At 45.6% G+C, this 17,989-nt stretch overlaps 1 protein-coding gene across 1 annotated transcript in view; it reads right to left on the bottom strand.

The window, feature by feature from the left end:
* LOC130114604 (mucin-2) overlaps positions 1-17,989 on the bottom strand; it is a 44,612-nt gene that overhangs the window by 23,258 nt on the left and 3,365 nt on the right. The window contains exons 4-24 of the mRNA XM_056282466.1: positions 9,288-9,378; positions 9,081-9,184; positions 8,774-8,987; positions 8,558-8,683; positions 8,260-8,377; positions 8,027-8,165; positions 7,736-7,840; positions 7,537-7,606; positions 7,247-7,384; positions 6,997-7,161; positions 6,778-6,872; positions 6,441-6,567; positions 6,069-6,324; positions 5,882-5,914; positions 5,651-5,774; positions 5,377-5,528; positions 3,502-3,640; positions 3,308-3,415; positions 3,014-3,193; positions 2,698-2,937; positions 1,940-2,096 (exon numbers count right to left, since the gene is read on the bottom strand). Of these exons, the coding sequence (XP_056138441.1) occupies positions 1,940-2,096; positions 2,698-2,937; positions 3,014-3,193; positions 3,308-3,415; positions 3,502-3,640; positions 5,377-5,528; positions 5,651-5,774; positions 5,882-5,914; positions 6,069-6,324; positions 6,441-6,567; positions 6,778-6,872; positions 6,997-7,161; positions 7,247-7,384; positions 7,537-7,606; positions 7,736-7,840; positions 8,027-8,165; positions 8,260-8,377; positions 8,558-8,683; positions 8,774-8,987; positions 9,081-9,184; positions 9,288-9,378 (2,881 nt within the window). The remainder of the gene's footprint in view (positions 1-1,939; positions 2,097-2,697; positions 2,938-3,013; positions 3,194-3,307; positions 3,416-3,501; positions 3,641-5,376; positions 5,529-5,650; positions 5,775-5,881; positions 5,915-6,068; positions 6,325-6,440; positions 6,568-6,777; positions 6,873-6,996; positions 7,162-7,246; positions 7,385-7,536; positions 7,607-7,735; positions 7,841-8,026; positions 8,166-8,259; positions 8,378-8,557; positions 8,684-8,773; positions 8,988-9,080; positions 9,185-9,287; positions 9,379-17,989) is intronic.

Below are 17,989 nucleotides of genomic sequence, written 5' to 3'. Positions count from 1 at the left end.
ACCTGATTTGGCGGGCTTTAGCCACCCCAGAATTTACCCTCCCCAAATCATTTTTTTTTTATTAATTTTTTTTCAAGGAAAAAGAAACAAATCGAATAATTACAGCTGAAAGACTCGAATGTATGATTGGTTGGGGTTTCTACAGAGAGGGACCCTGAGTACAATGTCTATCCATCCATCCATCATCTGAACCTCTTATCCTGCTCTCAGGGTCGCAGGGATGCTGGAGCCTATTCCAGCAGTCACTGGGTGACAGGCGGGGAGACACCCTGGACAGGCTGCCGGGCCACCACAGGGCCGACACACACACACACACACACACACACACACACACACACACACACACACACACACACACACACACACACACACACACACACACACACACACACACACACACACACACACACACACATCCATACCTAAGGACAATTTAGTATGGCCGATTCACCTGACCTACATGTCTTTGGACTGTGGGAGGAAACCAGAGCCCTCGGAGGAAACCCACGCAGACACGGGTAGAACATGCAAACTCCGCACAGAGGACGACCCAGGATGACCCACCGAAGTTGGACTACCCCGGGGCTCGAACCCAGGACCTTCTTGCTGTGAGGCGACCACGCTAACCACTGTGCCACCATGCCACCTCAATGTCTATCCATTATAGATAATTATATTGATCTTATCAATGATAGTGGCTTGAGACCTGACTTGAGACTTGTGCCAAAGACTTAAACGCAGCCCTGGTTTTTACAGTCATCATAAAATACCTTAGAGGCTGTGCACTGTGTCACACCATTACAGACTTACTTTAGCTTGCTAACCACACATTTAAACCCCATTCACACATGCCATGTAAACTGTAAACCTTCCCTCAATTTTACGTGTCAAGGTTATGTGAGATTATTTGTGTACTTGATTAATCAATCATCAATTATAGAATGACAGAGATGTTGTGGTTCATGATAAAATAAAAAATATCTTGCAGGACCAGGGTGAAATGAAACAAAAGGCACTGTTTTATTATGTGTGAACAAACGGTATCTGCAAATCCTATGGACTGACAGCTATTACCAAAGTATGACATCACATCCTTTTTTTCTTCCTTTTTGTGAAGAAAAATTGCTGACCAAATTTAGCTTGCTTTTACCCCTCAGGCTAAAGTTCCATGAAATTCATTTTCCCTGAATCAGACTGACCAAGTGAGCTTATGACAGTGTGTAAGCCCCACTCACGTTTCCCTATTGCTTTCAAGTCTCCGTATTTGCATTTTTCAAAACGACTAGGTGGAAACAGACAGGAAACTATGTACAGTAGTCTTCAAGCTAGGACTGATTTCTTATCGACTTACTTGTTGCAAACAGTGGCATTCAGGTGAACCTCCCCTTTAAAATTAGGGCTGTGCAAATTAATTGATACAGCTCAGTACTGCAATATTTTTTTCGCGATACTTTATCGATTTTCCAGCCTCTTGTATCGATACATTAAAAACAATTATTCATGTTTTAAACAGATTTCAGTTCAATGTGTTCAGTGACAGTGAGAATACGTAATATGCACTTTATTTTCATATGATCTTATGGCATCTACATTTCAGTTCAGTGTGTTCAGTGACACAATGTGCACTGTGCAATACAAATACTGTTCTAATAAATTGGAATGGAAATTTTGCATTAAATAGTTTTGACTCAATTTTTCCACTGAGTTATCAAAATATAATGTGATGTAAATACTTGACTACTCATGTGGTACACAACAAGCTGTATTTTAAGCAATATTAATAACTATCAGTAAATTATGTAGAATATTGCAATGTATCGCAATATGTAATGTATCGCAGTGTATCATTATACAATCGTATCGTGGCCCATGTATCGGGGTACATATCATATCGTGAGGTCCTTGTCAATACCCAACCCTAATTAAAATAAAGACTCACGGCAGATTGTGGGAGTCCTCCATTTCACACACGCTCCAGCCTTACTACAGGCAGCTGCATAGGCTGCTACAGCAGAGCAGAAGCACTCACAGTTCCCTCCAGTATCGCAGGCACACGTGTCACTCACACAGGCATCATAGTAGTTTCGAGGCTCCACCTTTTCCAGAGAAATATATCATTTAATTCTACATATCCTACAGCACGTAACTCTAAAAGTGTAATGATTCACTATAATAGAGAATATACGGTAACACTTTAGTATGGGGAACATAAAAAAACTTAATTACTAGTGAATTAGTAATGATCAAGATGTCACTTTAGTATGGGGAACATATTCGAAGTAACAAAAACTTAATTTACAGTAATTTAACACTATTAACACTTGCAGTTTTGTGTTTTGTTATGCAAGAACAGACCATATTCATTAAGTGTTAGTAAGGGAGAATAACTCTTCTTGTGGTACTACCACCTTATAAAGTCCATACTAAGCAAAGCATATTGAGATGGTACTACTAATAAGCAATACTTCTGAGGTTATAGAGGGACAACTCATAGTTAATGGCTTACTGGTTGTATAATAAGGCCATGCAGAATAAGGCATTAATGAGTACGTAATAATGACCAATTAATAGCCAATATGTTGCTAATTTGCATGCTAATAAGCACCTAATTAATGGTGACTACATTCCCCATACTAAAGTGTTACCGAATATACTGCTTATGGAGTTGTCTAGTAATTTCATCAATGTATTTATTACCTGTAAGCGGCATGCAGCGAATACTTTACTGTTGATAATGCTGCAATGTTTTAGTGCCCATGCTTGTCTATGGGAGTATACACTGCAGGGGTTTTTCGAAGAATAATGATCAGGGCAACTGGGTGACACTCTCCAGCTGTGTCCAAACTCAGTGGCTTCAACCACTACTTCTTTGTTCCGGGCAGTGAAATCATTCTTGGCATTTCCATCGTAGTTTCCACACAGCCCGCAGACTTTTCCCTGGATGAACATAACATTTGGTTGGACAGGAAAATGACAGTACCTGTAATGTTCATTCTAAATCCTTCCAACTCACCTTGAATGCAGCGCTTAGTTTGATCATCAGCGTTGTCTTCCTATCCCAGATGAGAATCACACCATTTTCAGCTTCAATAACAAGATATATACCTATAGTGTGGACCTTATACAGCACATCTGCGCCACTGGTTTGTTTGATGACCTTGATGTTTTCTTCTGCCAGAACAATTTCTTGGTTCTAAAGGAAACAAAGCAGTTTGTGCTTTTTTAAACAGCCATCAAAGTTACAGTTTCTGTACTGTCTCTAATAACGTCTCTGTATTGCCTTTACATCTTTGCTAGTATTATGTACCCCTAAGAAGAGCTTGATAGCAGTGGAGCAGGTGTTTTCTGTAGCGCCACATGGAATTTTCTCAGCGAGAACCCTGAAGCTGCCCTTGGTATTGTTCCAACAGTAATCCTGTAGGGAAGACAGCTGTGTCATTTCCCCCCCCGAGAGTTAATTAGCATGAACAAATGACTCAAATTAGCTAACCCTAGTTGTACCTGAGTGAAGAAATATCCACAATCACCATCAAAAGAGAACCTCTTGTCATCAAAGGTAATGTAATGTCCTTCTCCGTATATAGTGCAAGTTCCAGCACATTCACGAACGGTACAGTTCCACCTTCTTCCTGTGCAAGTGCTGTGTTGACGAAGAGAGAACAAGGGGCCGTTCACATGTTGCATCTTTTGCGTGCTCAAATTCATTATATTTGTAACCGGTTATTTACTTGCCCGGTGCGGGATTCGATACGGGGTGTACTGCCACAAGGCCACATCACTAACCGCTCGACTAAAGGGTCAGGCCCGTCAGCTAGCGGCTAATGTGTCTTATTAGTAGTTTACATATTCAAGAGAGAAACCGAAAGCGACGCGCTTGTTTGTTTTCTTTTTTAAGATTTTTTTTAATCAATACTTCAAATATACAAACACATCAAACAAAGCCAGTATACTCTAACACAACAGAGTAGGCTAAGAACAGTACATCAAACATGTCAAAGACAATGAGAACAAAACAAGGAAACAGAAAAGGAAAAATAAAAAGAGATAAAATAAAATAAAATAGGACAACACAATATTCCGGGGGTTAAATCACATTAAATGGTTCAAATGCAAAGAATATTTTTTGGCCATTTCTGTTTTTCATACATTTTAGAGACTTGGACAAAGTTACTAATTCATTTTTAAAGGCTGCTAAACAGGGATGCGTTTTGCAATATTTACACTTGTGTATGAAATATTTTGCCGAAATAATTACATTATTCAACACGAACTCTATATTTCTATCCTCCACAAACATTCCAAATTTGACACTTAGTAGTAGAAATGGCAGTAAAGCACCAATGCTCGACTTCATACCAAAACGTATAAATAATGTTACAGTGGAAAAATAAATGATCCGTTGTTTCTATGCCTGTCTTGCAGAATTGGCAGAAATTATAGTCTACATTAAATTTCAATCTTATCAATTCACTGGAGCGACGTGCTTGTTTTTGTTCAGGCACGTCTGTGGCGCACCTAAATATCGCAACGTTTTCCAATGCAGCGAGTGGCACCGCAGGTCATGTGACAAGAATTAACCAATCAGCGCCACAGGACTTGCTTCACCCTTTCCGTCCAAGGACAAATCTAGCAGTAAAGCGACTGTGAGGAATTTACGGTGCTTGTAAATAGTTATCTTCGTTTGGACTTTTTTTTCTTCGTTAATTTAGTTAAGTCGGTGAGGCTTAGTGCTAAATTACCGCCATTTTCCCGCATGAAATGGCCAAATCAACAGACTGCCGCAGACCGCTGGTAATTTGGACCAACTTTTTTTTTCTTCTTTCCCAATTGCCCCCCTTTTTCTCCCCAATTTGTATCTGGCCAATTACCCCGCTCTTTTTGAGCCGTCTCGTTCGCTGCTCCACCCCCTCTCTGCCGATCTGGGGGCGCCCCGACCGACCAGAGGAGGCGCTAGTGCAGTGACCAGGACACATACCCACATCCGACTTTCCACCCGCAGACACGACCAATTGTGTCTGTAGGGACGCCCGACCAAGCCGGAGGCAACACGGGGATTCGACCCGGCGATCCCGTGTTGGTAGGCAATGGAATAGACCGTTGTGCTACCCGGGCGCCCTAATTTGAACAAACTGTCACATTTTGTGTCGTGATAACTTACGTCACCGCAACTTTTGGTTGCTTAGTAATGGCAGGCGCGACAATAGCGCAACCTCCCAAGCACCTTGGATAAAAGAATGTACGTGGCACGGCTGGCGTTTTCCACGCTGTCTTAGACGCAACATGTGAACGGCCAAAGGTGCGTTTTCACAATGGAGAATGTTTTAACAGCATATAACATGAAGCCCAACTAAATTAGAGTATGCAAAGATCACTTACCATGTATTGCAGTCCACTTTGATGGTCTTTCCAGGCTGATGGGAGACTCCATTGTATGAACAAGGACAGAGCTCCTCCTTGATGCAGTTTCCCTTACCGTCTGACAGCAAGCCAGCAGGACATCTGCAACCTGAGATACACTGTGCACGTATCTGTGAAACACAACAGTCATGGACTTGGTATTGGGTAGTACTGCATTAGGATCTAACCCTGAAGCCATTCTGTGTGTATTGCGCACACAAACTTTGAAAAATCCCACAGTATTTAAACTTACACACTCTGTGTCCAGCGTCTGGCAGGTTCTTTGGCAATCAGAGCCCTTGGCATCAAAATGTGCACTTGAGCAGTTGAAGTAAACCATTGGAGCAGAGCATGCTGAGGATAATAATAGTGATGTTAATAAAAACAGTAGGGTGTAGACATTGCATGGTGCATACCACACTTTGATGTGATTGAATAATACCGTAAACCTAATGCTCTGTACCCACATTCATGTTCTGGCTTTCCAATGCAGCTTAATCTTCCATTTCTGCAGTGGCTAGAATGCAGAGATAAATAAATAATTAGGTTGTCTTTATTATTTCTGGTAAATGAGTGAAAAGCTTTACTGTAAAGCTTAACTGAGATGATTGTTGACTCAACATATGCATAGTATACAGTTTTTTCCCCCATGTTACAAGTGAGATCCTTACCAAGTTCTTCCATGGAGCCTGGTGTTCTGTCCAGGATGGACTATCAGGTCCTCTTCATAGCAGGGGCACTTTGAGGCTGGCACACACTGCTCCTTCTCATTTAAATAAGTTCCTTCAGCACAGCCACAACCGTCAACTGGGGTAAATTCAGCCTTGCATGTTAAGTCAGGCAGACTAAGAGAGCGACACGTGCGACCGCAACTAGTCATACTGTAGCCATACACCAAGTTACCAGGGCAGGTGGTTTTGTATCCCTCTGGTAAAAAAAAAGAAAGAAAGTTATTTGCCTTAGTTAGCTTTTACATACATACACATACATATATACATGAATTAGTCCTTTGAAGCCAAACATGTCATTGCGGTAGAGCTTACTGCAAATATTGTCTCTCCATCCTTTCAATGAGACACCTGCAGCAGTGCATGCATGAAAATAGGAGGCTACTGCAGCGCACATGTACTCTTCACTTTTGTCAAAAACACAGGTGTCATGGATGCAGGACTGGGGAGAAGAGTAACCGCAAGACAAAGTGAAGTTAGTAAGTCACTTAACAAAACGTGTGTCGCAAAAACAATCACAAATGCAAGCTAACACATGCACACACAATCATTCACATGCACGGACATGTAGGCACAGAAAAAGGGAAAAATAAATAATACATTTTGATGTAATTTCATAATATGTGTAGAAACAAAAGAAGTTATTTCTTACAGCTTCATAGAAATCTGGGCTTGTCTCAGAATGGCATGGGGAGAAAACACCCTTAGGATCAGACAACTGCGAACACCAATGCTTTGCATATTTCTCTATAAAAAAAAAAGTAAACAGAAAAGAGTGTAATGTGATAGGGTGTTAAAAAGAATCAGTAAAAAAAATGTACCTGAAATCTTTGCTTCACTATTTATCCATGAACAAAGTTCAGTTGTCCACCTTTCTCCACACTCAGGCTACAGGGGTTCCCAAACACATTGGTTTTATCAAGGCAGCTTGATTTGGTCTTCCACGTGTTTGCAAATGTCACAGCGGTGCCATCGATCAATCCATTAATTGTTCTGAAGTCATCAGCTTCCATGTCATTATAGTTCCCACAAAGGCCTGGCATGAGAACGTAAGCATCAAACATCAGAAACACTACTCAAATGTAACAGCATCAACCAGTTGTCATTTAAAGAACTCGTACCATGGAGCCTTCCTTTTAATGAAGGTCTAGCTGTGATGAAGAGCTGCATTATGGGTATCAGTTGTATCTTGAGCTGAAGTCCATATGTCGTATGGACGACAATGTAGAATGTTGAAGGTTTGAAGATCGTCACGTGATCTGTAAAATGCAAACAGATATTTAAACACCTGCACATAAACCAGTCGTTATTATGACACATTCTCACAAGTGAGTAATGGTTGAATAACATAGACTGTGTTTGAAATTTTACGAAAGGACAAATGATGCATGGAAGATGAAGCCATCCTCACCCCGGAAAAGTGGCAACTGGGAAACCATTTTATCGTAAAGGACATTTCCCCTGGCCTCAACTACGATTACCTGCAATTTTGAAAAACGTCAACATGACTATTAACATTCGTTTATCTGACTTCTTAAATTTTTTTTATTAAACTGAAAACATTACAAATATTTCTTTTTCTTTTCAAAGAGTGCCCTAATTTAATTTACCGGGTGTCTTGGCAACACAAGCGTAACAGCATGCAGGCAAGACTCCTTATCCGTTTTCCCACATTTGATCAGGTCACCTAAAACTGTGAAAGTCCCATTGACTTCCTGAAAATGAAAACAGGGTTTGACACAGAGATACCTATCTCGTTTGAAGCTTGACACTTTGGCTCATTATGGTAATATGGCAATACCCTTTCTAAAAATTCTTACAATTACCAACTGATGATGTATTTGCTGTATTTCATTACTGAGGTTCCTTAATAAAGAAAACAGGCTTTTTGAATCCCTTACCTTGGAAAGGACATAGGTGCATTCTCCATGGAAGCTGTATGTTTTGTCATCGTAGGTTGAGAAATGAGAGCCACCTAATACTGAGCAGGTAGCCGGGCAGTCTATGTTTTCACAGCTCCACTGACCCTTGGTACAAGTACTGACAATGCAGTTTGGTCACTCTCTGCCCAGGCCACCTCAGTTATTAACAGTTTGACAATATACGATACCTAGATAAGTAAATTAATTGTTACCATTTATGACATGCCCGTGAGAATGACTCCCCAGGTTTGTACGACTTCCTGTTGTGAAGGCAGGAGCACTGGTGAACAGGAATGCACCCACTCTGTGTGATGTCATCAAAGACAGTTCCTTGGAAGATGCATTATAAAGTGTTTAGTCTGGACCTCACAATAAACAATGTATACAACGTAAAATAGCCCAATGCATCAGCATTTGCAGAACAGTTTTGAAATCTCAAAGAAAACGTGTTCTGTTGTTGCACACATGAATGTCAATTCAATGCTGAATTTAAGATATTTTTTTTTTTACCAGATGGACAAAAACAGCCATCTGTGCAATGCTCTTCACACAGCTGGCTTCTCTCGGTGTTGCTGCAGGTGTCAGTACAGGGTGTGCTGCATTCCCTGTACTCCATGTTGAAAGGGCAGGTTTTGGCTGCTCAAGATAAACAAGTGTTTGAATTTAAGAAGAGCAGTCTGTAAACATACCTACTGTTAAACAGCAAATTTCATTATGTGATCCTACCACAAAATTGCGCAGTCTTCCAGCTCTGTGGACTCCCACCCGCATGAGCGCACTGACGGGAGTATTCAGACATGGTTGGACACAGGCATGATGTACTGTTACTTTTGCAGCTGCACAGATCCTTCTCACAGGCTTTAATAAAGGAGTCAGTATCAATCAGGTCTTTACAGCTGTGGAAGGCAGGTCCTGACAGAAGCTGCTTGCAAAGGTCTGTCTGTGGGTGGAAGTGAGTATTTAAATATTGCATTTATTTATTGTAGAGTACATGCATTGTTAAGCAGTTACAGAGACATTTGTGCAAACATACCTGATTTTTACACTGCTGGCTTATCAGAGGGTCCTCCTGACAGTCATTATTTTGGTCACTGACTTTCCAACTATCCCTGTAGTCTTCAATGATTATCTCATCCCCTGATGATATAGGAAATTAGTTTATAGCAAGTGAGAATATCAATTTAGCATCTATCAATATAAAAGTTTGTATTATTGTTTTCTAGATGTATGAAGTGTTTACCATTTTGGATAAATTCATCATAACTCTGAACTCCATTGAAGTCGCCACATAGTCCACATGTTTGATTCTTGAATTTGTCATCAATCTCAACCTTTAATCAAATCGAAAATATAGTTTGAATGCAACAATGAAATATACAATTTCAATTCAATATTGTGAATTCTGTTGCCTGGGCCAGTTGTTTGTAAGATTCCTGTGTTGTTTTTGTGTTGGCTGCATTAGTTATAACCCCCCATTTGTTGTTTGCCTACATGATCCAAAATAATAACCTTGTGAGCCAGACAAAACTTGCAGTGACAAAATCTGCGTGATTCATCTAGCTTGTGAGGCTCACCAAAATGAAGTTTCATTATTATACACTGTAATCAAATACCTAGACATGCTTACAATGACCAAAAGAAACAGGACATTTTATGTTTGTCACCACAGCTTTAGTACATCTACTATGTATTTCAGGTCACTACAACCAAACCAATTAATTTACATGTGTGTATATTTGAGAAATTACATTTATTATACATGCGTTGAAACTACATACACAACATTAACTTGTATGTATTTACTTGTATTTATTGAACTAAGCAATGAAATTCATTAAAAATGCATTCAATAAATTTACTTATCCTTAATTCAATTGATATTACTGTAACGAATTAGTGGGACAACTCAACCACAGGAATTGCCGCTGCCGGGAGGCGAACCAGTATCGCCCGCACCGCGGGAGACATCGCTAACCGCTCGACTAAAGGATCAGACTCGCCAGCCAGCGGCCTGCGTGTCTTCTTATCCATGCACATTACAATACGTTTGTAGCAAGGCATTTTGGGTACATGTAGTGCCATCTACTTGCCTTCGATAGAGAACATACGTGATTTAGTCACAAACATTAAATCTGTTTATAAGGTTAGCACAAAAGGGCCCATTTTTCTTGAGTCAGAGTGCCGGATGTTGAAAATGATGCCACTCGTGATATTTGAACCATTTCCTTCAAACCTCAGTCAATAGGTAGTTGAGAGCCTTGCTAAACCCAAGGAAACGCAAGCACAAATGTAACGCAAAAAAAGGAGGGGGCATGGTGGACTGTTGTCGATTGTCAAACAAAAAGTTTTGGAATAAAGTATTTCTGTATGGGCATATTTTGGGGCATCTTAAGAGTGGGGAGGAATTTACAAATGACAGCGGGGCAGTAGATTTAAAGTGGCTGTAGACAACTTTTCAAGATCGTCTCCCTAGCGTTTCCAAGTAGTTTTTTTTTTGTTGCACCGCAGCGCAAAGACACCCGGATCACTTTCCGTTTATTGGTGGCCTGGCTACTGTCCAAAGCGAGAAACAACCGTAAGAACCCCAATTTGAACTAGAAACCCCGATCTCAGCGTTATGATAAAGGCAGAGTAAGAGTAAGTAGGCAAGTGTAACGGAGCTATTTTCTCGCCCGGTGCGGGATTCGATACGAATGTACTGCACCACAAGGCGACATCACTAACCGCTCGCCTTGTGGTGCAAGAAAATAACCGGTTACATTGGTGGCAGCGGTGGGATCCGGAAGTGTGCAGATCGTTAGTCCCTAGCTAAGCCGAGCGGTTAGTGATGTCGCCTTGTGGTGCAGTACACCTCGTATCGAATCCCGCACCGGGCAAGAAAATAACCGGTTACAGCAGTTTACATTAGAAAGAGCGCCAACTGAATGTGGGCTCGGAACCCTCTTAAGTCCCGGGTGTCGTTTCCCCCCAGCCACGCAACACCGGGAAGCTTGATTAACCTTAACCTTACCTCAACCTGTTTCCATGCCAACGCTTATGTCCGGCTAGGGGGGAACAGATCTCGACGGGTAAACAGAGTTCAGTACAACGTCGGAGCTCGCTCAATCACGACAGGTTCACGCTTGTTTTACTTCTTATCAGTCTCCCTCTGCCTCCTCCGTCATAGGGCTCTTCTTCACTTGTCGGGGAGAATTTCCACTGTCACTTCAGTTCGTCCACTGTCCGCCATTTCCGCTACTGAGGCTAGCTACCGTAGCTACCGGGGAAAACAAACGCGCGCTTCTCTTTCTATTTTGGTTCCGCAATGGTTGACACACTTCCTTCCTGCCGTAAATCGAGACTTCATTTCCCACCGACAATTTCTCTCTTTGACTACACGAACGCGTGTATAATTTATTCTTCCGTACAAAATCATCATCAACAACACGATGGCATTGCCCCAACCCCTACTCCTCGCTCCGCCCTTTCCACCCGGGAACCATTTCTTAAAGGGCCCGTGTCTACCAGTAATGGTGAATTGTGCCCGTATAGTTCGCTACACTATTTACATATTCAGCTACTAGCTAAAATTGGTACTACATGCCTTGTGTCTTAACACAGCTGTTCCCATGAAAGGAAAAACGTATTTTCATTCTTGTTACCTCGTCTGGTCTTAAAGAGAGACGATCCTGTTTTCTACATGATCTCTCTATATATGCTGCAGGGATAACACTCCATTAGCAGCCGTAATACAGAGAAGTCCTCTGTGTGTATCTGAAATCGCTGAAGCTGTGTCTGCCATTGACATCACTGGCAGACAATCTGTGAATGTGAAAACTTGCTTATCAATCAACCAACCAACCAACCAACCAACCAACCAATAAATCGACCAATTAATCAATCAATCAATCAATCAATCAATCAAGTTGCATTTTGTATAGTGCTTTCTAGCTTCAACAGCCACTCACAGCGCTTTACATTTCTGGTCAAATCTCAGTTTCAGACACCTGTTATAATAGAACACAAGCTGTTTTCTGTACAATTGCTTCCCATTTCTTACGCGTAAGGCCACCAAAATGTGACTTACATCAGTTAACTTATTCACATGTGCATCAACATGCATCCAAACAGCATCCGTAAATGTGAGGAGCTTTTATAGCCTCCAGGGATGTGCAACATGATCCAGAAAGGGTCAGCGCGGGAGCAGGTCTCCGCTCCAACCAAGCAGCCACACACCCAAGTCCATAAATCAAGGTCCTTAGCGAATACTATTGGTTGACTAATAGATTCAGTTGTGTAACTGCTTGGTTGGAACAAGACTATTGTTTGACTAGAATCAGGTGTGTGGTGTGTAACTGTTTGGGAAATTTTTAAGGCGATTTTCATGATCAGCAGCCCAAAATACATAGAATACACCAAAGTATTCAGGAAGCAAAATCTTTGTTGTCCAGTAACTATAGTTACTGACCTCCAGGCCCCTCCAGGACAAGATGTCACAACATCATTGAGCAAGTCAAGAGCTTTTCAATTTCACTATGCTTGGCAATCAGAGAATACCTATTGTCAAAAATGTGATTGGTTGCTGATGTGAACCAGCAAAAGCTAAGCGTTAACAGATGGCTTACTCTGATTCATTAACTATTTATAAAATAATTTATCAGAAGTTAATTAGCCGGTATGATTAAATCTCTTATCAAGAAGGATGTGACAAACTTATGCGAATAACAACTAGGTAGTCTTGTTATCTGTATCTTTACTTTTTTGTGTGAATATATCTGAATTACATATTTTCTTATTCTGTTAAGCCCACCACCAAACTAGGATGTTTTCACATTCACAGATTGTGCGCCAGGGACATGGCTCCTCGGTTAATTCTCTTTTTCGTTAAATCCAGTGATTTTTTTTTCCTGACACACCCTGGTGAGAAGCAGTGTAAATAGTATACTGTAGAGCCGAAGGAACGGAGAAGACCGTAGGTTCACACTTTAGCCGTGTAGGCAACTTTCTTTAATCCACGGTAAATCAGAGAGACAACCAAACCACAGCTCGACTGAGCGGAGGTGGCAAGAATAACCAGAAAACTGGCTGGACAACCATAACTTAACCCTGCGTTAACCTGCCAGGGCAACAATGACTTAACCCTTAGTTCCTGGGTTGAATTCTGTCCCCAATACGTGTCCACCACATGAGCCCCCCCAGAATTCGCCCTAGTAATTGAAGTCAGGCAGGCGCGGGGGGACGACAGGCCGTCCGCGGCGGCTCCGGATAACAGGGGCCGGAGTGTCTCTGGGAGGCATTGACGCGGGCCTGTGGAGGTCGGCCTGAGGAGCAGAAGAGGCAGCTGGGGCCTCCACGGGGGGAGGAGGCGGAGCCGGGGGACGACCGCGACGAGGAGGTTGGGCTAACTCCAACGGCTGCGTCAAGTCCAGGTGTGCGGGTTTAACTCGGTCCACTGAAACATGCTCGGCCGTGCCCCCAAAATCCACCACCAGGTGCTTAGTTCCCCGTTCCAGGACGCGGAAGGGGCCGTCATAAGGGGGTTGCAGAGGGGGGCGGTGTGCGTCGTGACGGATGAACACGTAGTCCGCTGACTGCAGACCTGGGGGCACCTGGGACACCGGAGCGCCGTGTTGGGCGGTAGGGATGGGTGTGAAAGCTCTGACCCCGTCCAGCAAGGAGGCTCGTTGGTCCACAGCTGACCAGGGACGCGTTGCATTGGGCATGAAATCGCCTGGGACTCGCAGCGGCGTGCCGTACACCAGCTCCGCAGAGGAGGCTTGTAGGTCTTCCTTCGGGGCGGTCCGCAGGCCCAGCATGACCCATGGGAGCTTGTCGACCCAGTTGCAGTCCTTGAGAGTAGCCCGAAGCGCAGCCTTCATGGACCGGTGGAAGCGCTCACATAGGCCGTTCGCCTGAGGGTGGTAGGCAGTAGTGCGATGACTTGACGCCCAGAGCCTCACCCACAGCACTCCATAGCTCTGAGGTAAACTGTGGCCCGCGGTCAGATGAAAGGTCGGAAGGCGTACCGAAACGTGAGACCCACGACCCAATAAAAGCCCGGGCCACATCAGCAGACGTCGTGGATGCCAGGGGAACAGCTTCAGGCCAGCGCGTAGTCCTGTCCACCACAGTGAAGAGGTAGGTGAACCCATGGGAGGGGGGTAGGGGACCAACCAGGTCGACGTGGACATGGTCAAATCGTCTCTCCGGCACTGCGAAGCGTTCCAGGGGCGCCTTAATGTGGCGGTGTATCTTAGCCCGTTGACAGGCAACACACGAGTCGGCCCACGCTTTCACGTCTCTCTTAAGTCCCTCCCACACAAACTTAGCAGAGGTCAGGCGCACGGATGGCTTACCGCCTGGATGAGAGAGGCCGTGCACAGCTTCAAATACGGGGCGTCTCCAGCTGTGCGGGACGATGGGCCTGGGCTGTCCTGTGGAGACGTCACACAGGAGGGTGACACCTGTGTCGCTGAAAGGAACGTCCTGCAGGCGGAGCCCCGTGTCGGAGGCCCGGAGACGGAGGATGCTCGGGTCCGTGGCCTGGTCAGCAGCCATCTGTGCATAGTCCAGGCCTAGGTGGACCGCTCCAATCACTGCCCTAGAGAGGCAGTCAGCTACCTGGTTAGACTTACCAGCGACGTGCTGGATGTCGGTAGAGAATTCCGAAATGTAGGAGAGTTGTCGCTGCTGGCGAGCGGACCATGGCTCGGCCGTCTTGGACATGGCAAACGTGAGGGGCTTGTGGTCCACGTACGCAGTAAACTCGCGGCCCTCTAGCAGGAAACGGAAATGCCAGACGGCGAGCCAGAGACCGAGGAGTTCCCTGTCAAAAGTACTATACTTGCACTCTCGGGGTGTAAGCTGGCGACTGAAAAAGGCCAAAGGCTGCCAAGCCCCCCCCACCCACTGTTCGTGAACCGCACCAACAGCATAGTCCGATGCATCCGTGGTTATGGAAATAGGCGCTGTAGGTGAAGGATGCGCTAGTAGGGTAGCCTGGGAGAGCGCAGCTTTAGTCTCGGTGAACGCACGGTCCCGCTCTGCTGTCCAGTCGACCGCCTGGTTGGGGGACATGCCTTTCAGCGCCTCGTACAGTGGCCGGATGATAAAGGCGGCTCGGGGAATGAAGCGGTGGTAGAATGTCACCATCCCGATGAACTCCCTGAGCGCACGAGCTGTTTGGGGGCGCGGAAAGGCCGCCACCGCTTCCACCTTTGAGGGCAGGGGGACTGCCCCGTCCCCAGTGATGCGGTGCCCGAGGAAATCAATGGCTGTCAGCCCGAACCGGCACTTCGCCGGGTTGACAATCAGCCCATGCTGGCTGAGGCATGTGAAGAGGGCATGAAGATGGGACAGGTGTTCTTCCTTGGAGGCGCTGGCGATGAGTATGTCGTCCAAATAGACGAAGATGAAAGGAAGGCCACGGAGCACTGAATCCATCAGCCGCTGAAAGGACTGGGCCGCGTTTTTGAGTCCAAATGGCATTCGTAGGAATTCAAATAGGCCGAATGGGGTAGTCACCGCTTTCTTGGGGATGTCGGAGGGGTGCACGGGAACTTGATGATAACCACGGACCAGGTCGACTTTTGAGAAGACGCATTTGCCAGACAGGTTTGCAGAAAAGTCCTGGATATGCGGGACAGGATAGCGGTCGGGCGTGGTGGCGTCATTTAGTCGGCGGTAGTCCCCGCATGGGCGCCAACCTCCATCAGGCTTAGCGACGATGTGGAGTGGGGACGCCCACGGGCTGTCAGAGCGGCGGATGATCCCCATGCGTTCCAGGTGCTCGAACTCAGACTTGGCAATGGCGAGTTTGGCGGGGTCGAGACGCCTGGCTCTGGCGTAGACCGGGGGCCCCTTCGTAGCATTGTGATGCTCCACCCCATGCTTAGCGGTGGGTGCCGAGAAGGTAGGCTGGGTGAGGTCAGGGAACTCAGCGAGGAGGCGGTTGAACTTGTCTGCCTCTGAGAGAGAGTTGGCTAGACCTGCATAGGCCGCTTCCCTCCGCGTACATGCGAAGGAGGAGAAGGTTAAGGCATCGACCAGACGGCTGTTCTGAATGTCCACTAGCAAACCGTAAGCGCACAAAAAATCAGCTCCGAGGAGGGGAAGCGTTACATTGGCCATGACGAACTCCCACGTGAAACGTTGTCCACCAAAACACAGTTCTACAGACCGCACGCCATAGGTGTGGATAGGGCTGCCGTCAGCCGTCGCCAACTGGGGGCCCCGCTCCCCGCCCATGATGTCGACGTCAGTAGCAGGGAGCACGCTTCTCTGTGCGCCCGTGTCACAAAGAAATCGCCGACCGGAGATGGTGTCGAGGATGAAGAGTAGCCTGCTCGTATCGCCAACACTCATGGCCACTACTGAGTGTTGGCCCTCTCGTTTCCCGTCGGCCGGTTGTTGCAGGGGGAACGGCACCGTTTAGCTTTCGCACCAAATCGAGCGTGGTACATACAGAGTCCAGAGGGCTTGTAGCGGTCTGATGCTGTGGCGCCACCGTCGGGCCACGCCCGCGATGTCGGCGGGGGGCCAGTGAAGGTAGGAGCCAGCACCCCGGCATGGGAGGAACGTTGTGTAGCGACGAAGAATCGGTCAGCCTCCTTTGCCAGCTCACGGGGATCAGTGATGGTGGAGTTAGCGAGCACAGTCTGGACGTGGGGCGGCATGTTGCGCAGAAACAGCTCCATGAACAGGAAACATGGCTTTTCTTGACCCAGTAGGTTTAACATCCTGCTCATTAGCTCCGATGGTTTGCCATCTCCCAAGCCCTGAATTGCGAAGAGGCGACGTGCTCTCTCCGTTGTTGACAGTTCAAAAGTTTCAAGGAGGAGATGTTTAAGTGCGGCGTATTTACCATCGGCCGGTGGGTTGGTTATGAAACCGCTTATCCTGGAAGCCGTAGCGCCCCCCAGCGCTGCCACTACGTAGTAGTACCTGGTCTCGTCTGCTGTTATGTCTCTGAGCGCGAACTGTGCCTCAGCCTGCGCGAACCATGTAGCCGCGGAAGACTCCCAAAACTCCGGCAGTTTAATTGCAACGGCGTTCGTAGCCATAATGTGTGTGGTTTCAGAAAACGTATCCGAAAACCGACGTCGGGGTCACCAGTGTAGAGCCGAAGGAACGGAGAAGACCGTAGGTTCACACTTTAGCCGTGTAGGCAACTTTCTTTAATCCACGGTAAATCAGAGAGACAACCACACAGCTCGACTGAGCGGAGGTGGCAAGAATAACCAGAAAACTGGCTGGACAACCATAACTTAACCCTGCGTTAACCTGCCAGGGCAACCATGACTTAACCCTTAGTTCCTGGGTTGAATTCTGTCCCCAATACGTGTCCACCACAATACCATGTTTTAACAGTACTGTAGCGAATTTGGGGGACAACGCAACCACAGGAACTGCCGCGGCAGGAAAGCGAACCTGTATCGCCCACACCGCAGGAGACATCGCTAACCGCTAGACTAAAGGGTCAGACCCGCCAGTCAGCGACCAGCGTGTCCGCTTATCCATGCACGTTACAGTACATAATGCGCCATCCATGGCAAAACAAGGGAAACGCTGTTCCCTGGAACAGGACTAGAACGACCAAGGCAGTCATTTTGCCCGTTTTGGATTTTCAAAGTTTATAACTTTGTGAGGAAAAAAAAAGAGATACAGCCCTGCCGCTCTCCGAATGCTCCTAAAATTGGATATATTTGTATTAAAATGAGTTTTGGATCAATTGCACAAACAAGTTATAAGATCTAACTAAAACGATCATGAGCGGTCAAAATGATCGCGCGTAATTTGCGCGTCATCGTGCGCGTCATGTCACTATTTATGACGTGTGTTGGTGGCGTCATTTCCTTCGCGAAGTTCACTGCTCTGTCCTAGAAACACGCTAGCGCTCTCCGGTGCAGAGAAATAATCTAAACTTGATTTCTGATTATTTCCAACATGTCTGGTGACAGACGC

Source organism: Lampris incognitus, chromosome 6, assembly GCF_029633865.1.
Source record: "Lampris incognitus isolate fLamInc1 chromosome 6, fLamInc1.hap2, whole genome shotgun sequence".
In the NCBI taxonomy this organism is placed as follows: Eukaryota; Metazoa; Chordata; class Actinopteri; order Lampriformes; family Lampridae; genus Lampris; species Lampris incognitus.
Note: the sequence above shows the minus strand (reverse complement) of the source record. Positions and strands in the feature narration are given on the sequence as shown.